Here is an 8,946-nt window from a genome sequence, read left to right as displayed (position 1 = left end):
CCAGCACCTTCCTTATAATAGGCCATTCAATGTTGCCTCCAGGCTCCAGGTAATCCTATATATGCACAACACATCTAACTATGAGAAATTGTAACTGCTTAAAAATCATATTTCAAATTGTTTTACAAGTAGAAAAGAAGGTCATAAAAAATATGAGCAGTTGAACATAATTTTACTCATCATCTAATAGACCAGAAGATCCCATTTGGTGATGCTTCGAGCAGATAATCACAAAAGAAGACAATACAGACACAAGTCCTTTTCTCGCATGAGACCCTATTCAATGTTGCTCCACTAGTACCATGTTAGTGGCCGGAGGGTCTAGTCCACACAATATATTTATCAGAAAGCATATAAGAAGTGACATGACATTTAATGTGGCTTACTCGATATATTTCACAAAAATACAAACTTCTCCATCAATATTCTACTTATATATACATATGTAAATTCTTTAGTCTTTCATAGTTTTAATGCTTTGTAGATTACAGGTTGTTGAACAAATTGGCGAGGACTACTCTTTTCAGAACTACTTTAGAAATCTAAAACCCTGAAGGAAAGAAAAAAAAGAAAGGAAAAGGATCTGCATCAAATGAATTCATAAGTAGTAATAATGAATAGAAAATCAAATGAATTTTCCATTTCCTTTTCCTGTTTATAATTCCAAACATATTCATAACCGATGTGTATTTGTGTATTTGGAATAACACCTGATAAAGTCCTTGATTGAAAGTAACATTGCAACTTCTTCACGAAACCTACAAAACTTTTCCTAATGTAGCAAATATTGAACACCAAAAAGTAAATGAAAATAAAAATAATCAGGGAAAATTATTGAATGAAACTATATTTTATTGCTTTATTTCCTTGACCCAACAAACCAATGCGGATGTGTACAAATCAGAGGTTTGCAGCATTGTACGCGTGAAGAAAGAAACCCGGGACACAGCATGATCAATGTGGTCTATAATTGGAATCCACCCTAAACTACATAGTCCTGCAGATGTGGCAAATTTAATAAATTGCCAACGACCCAACCGAAAATGCAACATGGTCCAATTCACTCAGGCATGGGCACCTCGTGAACTGCAACTCCCCGCCTTAATCACTGCCACCTGCTCTTCCGATCGCCCCCCGAAACTCTTATTGTCTCCAACACATCGTCCTCTGTGCCACACACAATCGCATGCCTTGCCCAAAACCCTTTCAATTTCTTCTTCTCCTTCCTCGAATTTGTGCCGCTTCCTTTGTACAAGTTGGTGCCAGTTCTGATGCCTTTGCCGCTTGTTTCTATGAGAATATCAAGCTGCTGAGAGATTCTTTCTATTTCGTACGTATCAAGAAGAGAAGTATGGCTAAGATTTGGAGTAGAGGTAGCGGAACTTGCGCTTGAGCCCTCCTTCTCTGGACCTTCTTCAGCCATTCTCATGGCTTCTAGCTTGTACCGTGAGGGTATGGGAGCAGGACGAGCCCTGGTGACCTGGAACTCGCTTATGGGTTTGCCTTCAGACCCTGATCCACGCTGATACCAAGCCCATGCAGCCGCTTTCACCGTGGCTAAAGGGTCGAGGCTGACTCTGGATTTCCTTCTCTCCATGGATATAGGGCTTGAGGTTTTGTGGAAATGTGGAGTAACACGTTATAAAGATAGAAAGTAGGTATTTGTTTACAAGTCATGTAGTTGCTTATATCGTTTCGAGGAAAGGTGTTGGCGAGGGTTTGGAATGTGGAGCTTGTTGTGCTGTCAGAATTGAATGAGATCATTCAATAATTGAAAGGGGCTCTGGCCCCACCACAAGTTCCATGTTTGGTAGGAATTGGAGCTGTAAGAGGATGGAGATTAGTTAGTTAGTTCTACTGAATTCGACTACTTGTATCTCTAAATTAGTCACTTGTGATAATCAAACTTTGGAAAATCTCTTTTATCCGGTTTGTTTTATATCAATTCACAAAAATCACTGCTTCCGATTGCACTATAAATATACATACCACAATGAGTCAATGTTGAGGTCAAACTTTGGTATCAATGCGTGATTCTTTAATATCGTATGTACTTTCACCAATAATATCTTATCTCATGTATATTGAAAGGTAATAAAAATAAAAAAAATTAAATAAAATAAAACTTATTGAAAGAGAGGAATGCAACCACAAGACATGTGTTGCATAAAAACAAAAATTTTTAAACTCTTCTTTATTTGGTCATTAAGATATTTTTTAAATGCAAATTGGGAACTTGATTAGTAATTAAAGATAATAAAGAAGATTAAAAATTAATTAATCTCATTTATATTCTATAATTTTGTAATTAGTTATGTTAAGCTGAATTTCCTTTGTGTGGTGAAGAAGATAAAAAATACATTGGAGATCCCATTCTCTTGATGTAGTGTTTTCTTATTTATTTATTTTATGCTATTTTACATAATTATTTCTTTTATTTAATGTATAGGCATTGAGACATTTTTCACATCCCAATTACATTTTTGATACTCATATTCTTGGTATTTTAATCACATTTCCTATGACTTAGTTATATTCTTCACATCTAGCTCATAGTTTTCATATTTTAGTATTTTGGCTATATTTTTCATATCTTAATATCATTTTTGTATCTCGATCACAATCCTCATATCCTACTTATACTTTTTGTACCATAATTACAATTTTAATATCTAAATCATAAATTTTATATCTTAGTACTTTGGTCATGTTTATTGTACTTTGATAGCATTCTTCATATATATTCTAGTTACATTATTCATACCATGTTCATATTTTTCAAATAGTCATATTTCTCATATTTCAGTAGCATTCTTGTACTTTGATCAAAATTTTTGTATTTTAGTACCTTAAACTACAAGAAAAATGGGAAACAATGACGTTTTTTAAGCGTCAAGAAAGGTAACAGATGACGCTTCTCTAAAGCGTTCTCTTCGCCTCTGTCATTGTATGTCTTAGGCAACAATGACACTTTCAGGAAACGCCATCTTTGATAAAATAAATGTTTTGTTTTTGGCTGAAAGATGACTTTCCAAAACTCTAAATCCGATCTTCACCGTTCAAATTTAATATTAATGACTTATAAACCTCTCCTCCAAATTTCAGCTCAATCAGACCATGAAAAAAGCGGCATCGGACCTTTGATGAAATCTGGGCATGATGTAAAAAACCACTATTTTTCTCTCTTCTCCTCTTTCCCTCTAATGACTGTCCGAAACTCCAAATCCAATCTCCACCGTTCATATTGAAGATACATGAGCCACGAACCTCTCCTTCAAATTTCAACTCGATCGGACCACGGACAAAGTGGGATCGGACATTTGATGAAATCTGGGCATGATGAGAAAAACCTACGTTTTTCTCTCTTCTCCTCTTTCTCTCTAATGACTGTCCGAAACTCCAAATCTGATCTCCACCGTTCATATTGAAGATACATGAGCCACGAACCTCTCCTTCAAATTTCAACTCGATCGGACCACGGACGAAGCGGGATCGGACATTTGATGAAATCTGGGCATGATGAGAAAAACCTACGTTTTTCTCTCTTCTCCTCTTTCTTTCTAATGACTTTCCGAAACTCCAAATCCGATCTTCACCGTTCAGATTGAAGATAAATGAGTCACGAAACTCTCCTCCAAATTTCAGCTTGATCGGACCACGGACGAAGTGGGATCAAACCTTTGATGAAATCTGGGCATGATGAGAAAAACTTGCATTTTTCTCTCTTCTCTTCTTTCTCACTAAAAACGGTGGCTCTCTCCCTTCTTTCTTGTCTTCCAAAAGTTAGGGTTTTCAAGGGAGACTTTATAACAAATTCTAAAATACCATACATGTCCTTTTTCAATAAATTAAAATAGTATTCTTTATTTCATCTTCCAATAATAATTTTTATATATTGAACTCATAATGAATTTATATTGTTTAATTATTTGATATTTTAGGTTGATGTTGGTTTAATTTGAATATTGATATTTTAAAAAAAAAACTAATTTAATAGAATGAGCTTAATTCTCATAAATATTAGAAAGTTTTTATAAATATTCTTATTGCATTTAGTTTTATTGTGAGTCTAATCATCATTAAATTAATTTAAATATTAATTTATTTCATTTTAGTTAAATAATTTCAAATTTATATTCATTAACTATAAAACCTTCTCAAATAAAAGGGTTAAACCCAATAAATGTGGCCCAAGGCTCGAACAAGTGCTCAAAATAGGCCACTTTTTTGTGGTCCACAAATAAATTAACAAATTATTTTTAAATGAAATATAAGATAATTTCTAATTTAATAAAAACGAAAAATAGTTTATGAAAATAGATTGTATTGATACAAACTATAAAAAAATTAATATCAAACAATAAAAAAATAATTTATTAGGATTTTATTTTATTTATATCCAAATTAAAAAAAAAAAAAACCTTAATGTAGCAACTTTATGTCATTAATATTAATGTCAATTTACCATAATTAATTTATAGAATAAAATTCTAATATCAAAATTTGTATAAGTTAACTTAAAAACAAAAATTTTAAAAGTCAATACAACTATGACACTTCTTAGGAACGTCATTACATACCCATCAAATAATGATACTTATAATAAGTGTCAAGGTAAATAATAAAACTATGACGCTTCTTATAAGCATCATTATATACACAGTTATAAGGAAAAAGATGACATCAAATAATGACACTTATAATAAGTATCAAGATAAATAATACAACTATGACACTTCTTATAAGCGTCATTGTATACCCTCAATAATGACGCTTTTAGAAAGCGTCATAAAATAAAGCGTCATTAATTTCAATTTTTGTAGTAGTGATCACATATTTTGTACCTTAAAACATTTTTTTATACAAGAGTAACATTATTCGTACTCTAATCACATTTTTTTATATATATTGTGGTGACATTCCTTGTTATTGGGATAAAACTCTTAAAATCATGTCATGATGTAACAAAATAAGATTTTAATAATATATTTATATTATGATTTTAGATTTCGCTTGTTTATTTATGATTGCATTATTGTTTATTTGAACATTCAGACTTACATCATTTGCATTGTATATGACTTTAGTTTAATAGGAGTTACACAAAAGATTTAAGTCTGAAATTCCTTACAAGTTGATGATTTATTTAGAACTAATTCACAAACTTAGGCAATCCATTTAAGGTTGTAATGCAGGTCTTTCTAATTAGACGGATGAATTTTTTTTTTTTTTTATTATTATTATCGAGATAAATTTTCATGGTGAATGCACTTATGTGTATAATTACATATTAGATAAGACATATGATGAGTCATGACATAGCCTATTGGATAGTTGGTCATATATTCTCTATAAATTGGATCGTTGTTGATTACGGTAGGTAGTAATAGATATTCTCAAGATAAACCCTATGATATTTCATGGGATTGAGACAAAGTGTCATCTTGGGTGATTCTAAAGACTTTTGATAATGAAATTATGACCATAGTAAGTCTTTAAGCGGGATTTGTTATATGTCCTTTGTGGACTAGAGTATGTTAGTTTGTCACAAATAGGAGAATCTAGAACTCAAAGATTATAGAGGTAATCTTAAGAAATTGATCATTACTATCAAATTATATTATAGACATCAATTTATGGAAAGTCTACATGTATAGTAAGTCATAGACCTAAGAAATTGATTAATTATTAATTAATTTTGTCTCAATATATTTAATATCATAAGATCCTATAGTGCAATTGCTACTCTTTAGTGCAATTGCTACTCTTTAGTAAAATGTTGAGTTAACTTTATAATTGGATTCTAAGAAAACTATTAACTTTTATGGATCCTAGTGGCCCCTACTAAAGCTCACAATCTTTGTTGGCAAATTTTTTTTTGAAGGAAATCGGATTTAATCATATGTTTGTGCATAAGAATGTTCTGGTACAAACATAAGATAGAGTAAGAACTTATGATTATTTATTTGGGCTTTTTTGATTGGGCTAGTTAATTAAATGGAGCTCATTAAGGCTAATTAATTAATTAAGATCTTGTGGGCTATATGTGTGGACTCATATTTTTCACACGTGTCCTCACTCAACGATAAAACTTGCTTTTTAGGTGAAAATTTGTATTTTATAAAAAAACTATAATTGTCACTTATTTTTCTTTTTTTTTTTTAAAAGGAAAAATAAAATAAAAAACTAAAACCCTAAAAAAATGACTCCTTAAACTTTTGGAAAAAGTGTATATTAAAAAAACTCGAGTTTAGGTTTAGGGATCAAGTTACCCACCAAGAAGGTACATTAAAAGGTAGCACCCCTCTAAGTCCTAAAAAGGTCTCTATTGGCTAGGTTGAGGGATATATGACAAATAAATAATTGATTAAGGGTACCAAAGAAGGTTGAAGGTGATTATAACAACACATCAAACATATCAAACAATCATTTTAGTCATAAGTATAACGGAGGGATAAAGACTGTAACTTAAGTGTTAACACAAGACATCAAAATTGGTTCAGATATCATAACCCTCAACATGCATTATCATTTAGATCAAAGAATTAAATAACAACCAAAGCAACCAATGATGACATCAAACATAGAGATGCTCACACAACACATGCATGCTCATAGAATTAAAAGGTGAAGGGTTGAGAGCATACCTAAACAACATATCTTAAACATAAACATGCTTCCAATATGAACAGAGAGGTTAGGACAACATATAATGACAAGTAATTAGGAGAACAAAACCTAATATGCATGGTATTTACATGGCATAAATAGAGAACATGAACTCATAAGGACATCAATTTATCATACAAGGCATGCACACAACTCCTCTATATATATATAAGATGGAAAAAAAAAACAAGGATTATGACAAAGTATGTAACCAACTAATCAAAATAAGGGTATCAAGTAAAATTCTAAATCAATACCTAAGCATCACTTGACCAGATAATAAATGAAAACTGACATCCTTGTCATATATAAAATATGATAATACAACAATGAACAATAAGTTATGACACATCCATTCATTGCGAATTAAACCTTAAGAGCAATTAGTATGCAAAAATCTAACATATGACCAGAATTGATTATTTTTAGAAATAAATTCCAAACAAATATTAAGAAGATGAATTTAACCACACTAAAGCATAGAGGGCTCCTCCTAAACGCTTAGAATAACATACACAAGTCCAAACACACATTCAAATATCAAATTTAATTAAAAAAAAATCAAAAGTTCTAGAAGGTCACAAACTGGGTAGAAAACAATGATATGCATAAATTGATTTTTTTTTTAAAATATTTAGAGGCCTTTTAAATTCATACAAAAAATCACACATGTCCTTTGAGGTATCTAGAGTGCATAAAAAATAAATCTAAGACTATAGAGCACTCAAAAGAATTTCTGAATCAATCAAATGTATTGGTTCTCTAGAATTGGTCAAGTATAGTAGGTGTGATTTTGAAAAATCATCTCTTTCTAAAAAATAATTTGGGAAAAATATTCCTTTAAATTAAAAAATCCAAAAAATAACTTAATGTTGCAAAATACTCTCAAGTGTACAATATCAAGCCAATACAGAACATACTGAAAGAATAGATCATAACTCAACTTTAAGAAAAACTTTTTGAATCAAACAACCTTCTAGAATCAACTATAAAGAGTGAGTAACATCATACAAATTTTGGAAAATTTTTAAAACACTCCAAAATAATCAAAATGAATTTTTCTCCCAAAGGGTTAGTAGCTAAGCTGAAACTGACAACAAAGATGAGTTTTTTTTAAAAAAAAATCTTTCATGTAGGGGTTCCATCGAATGCTCATTCAATTTTCATAAGTTTAACTCATACATTCCCAACCTTGAATGAAAAGATTCACCCAAGCCAAGAATATTCCCATTAGTTTGGGAGCACAAGTCTAAACCTATGTGGATAAAAAACAAAGTTTTAGAAAAGCCAAAAATAAAAATAAAAATGCAACTTTGATGAAATGAGTTGTATGTTTTTAAAAGAAAGTGAGATCTTTGCCTTAAATCTAGAATATATTTTTTTATTTTTTTTTAAAGTTTTTAAACGATTTAAATGCTTTTGAAAATAATTTTGGGAGAAGCAAGTGGAACTGAGTGAATTAATAAATCCCAATCAATAGACACAAAAAGGATTTTTAAGTTCTAACTTAAAGGGATTTGAAAACAAGAGAAATATCAATTTGTCCAACTTTCATTCATGATCCAGGAGCCACATTTACGATGGAGAAAGTTTATTTTTTTTCCAAAAAAAAAATGGTAATTTTGGCTCAACTCAAAATGTTGATTTCTAAAAAAAAAAAAAAAAACAGTCTTTCAAAAATAAATAACCAACATCATGAATTTTTAAATAAATCACAAATAATTGACATGTTTTCAAATAAATGTAAATGATCAAACATGAGTTTTAATAAGGAGATTTGAGTCTTAAACAAATCAATATGATTTCAAAAATAAATAAATAAATACCATGAGTGACAACAAGAAACTAAGTCTTAAAAGAAAAACAAACTTTCAAAGATGAATGACCATACTTCTTAATAGCATAAATATAAATAAATAACATGAGTCTAAAATAAGAATGAGGCTAACTCCTAAGAACTACCAAACCTTCCAAGATAAAACTTTTAATTCAAAAACTCAATCAACTAACATGCATAATAAAGAGAGAATAAAAAAAAAAATGTAAGAACTTCCATTGCCAAAGATAAGTGCTTTTAATTCAATAACATAATTAACTAACATGCATAATAACAAGAGAATAAAAAACCTAGGAACTACCATTGCCAAAGATAAAAACTTTTAATTCAATAACATAATTAACTAACATGCATAATAACAAAAGAATAAAAAAAACCTAAGAACTACCATTGCCAAATATAAGAGCTTTTAATCCAATAACATAATTAACTAACATGCA

The 8,946-nt window shown here is 30.4% G+C and overlaps 1 protein-coding gene across 1 annotated transcript; it reads right to left on the bottom strand.

The window, feature by feature from the left end:
• Window positions 1-761: 761 nt before the first annotated feature.
• LOC109123874 (uncharacterized) lies at window positions 762-1,919 on the bottom strand. The gene has a single exon (XM_019224916.2). It carries the CDS (start codon window positions 1,595-1,597, stop codon window positions 1,106-1,108), a length of 492 nt encoding a protein of 163 aa, XP_019080461.1. The 5' UTR covers window positions 1,598-1,919; the 3' UTR covers window positions 762-1,105.
• Window positions 1,920-8,946: the final 7,027 nt, after the last annotated feature.

The sequence above is a fragment of the Vitis vinifera genome, chromosome 14, assembly GCF_030704535.1.
Source record: "Vitis vinifera cultivar Pinot Noir 40024 chromosome 14, ASM3070453v1".
NCBI classification, from domain to species: Eukaryota; Viridiplantae; Streptophyta; class Magnoliopsida; order Vitales; family Vitaceae; genus Vitis; species Vitis vinifera.
The sequence above is the reverse complement of the archived record's forward strand: the minus strand, read 5'-3'. Positions and strand labels throughout refer to the sequence as shown.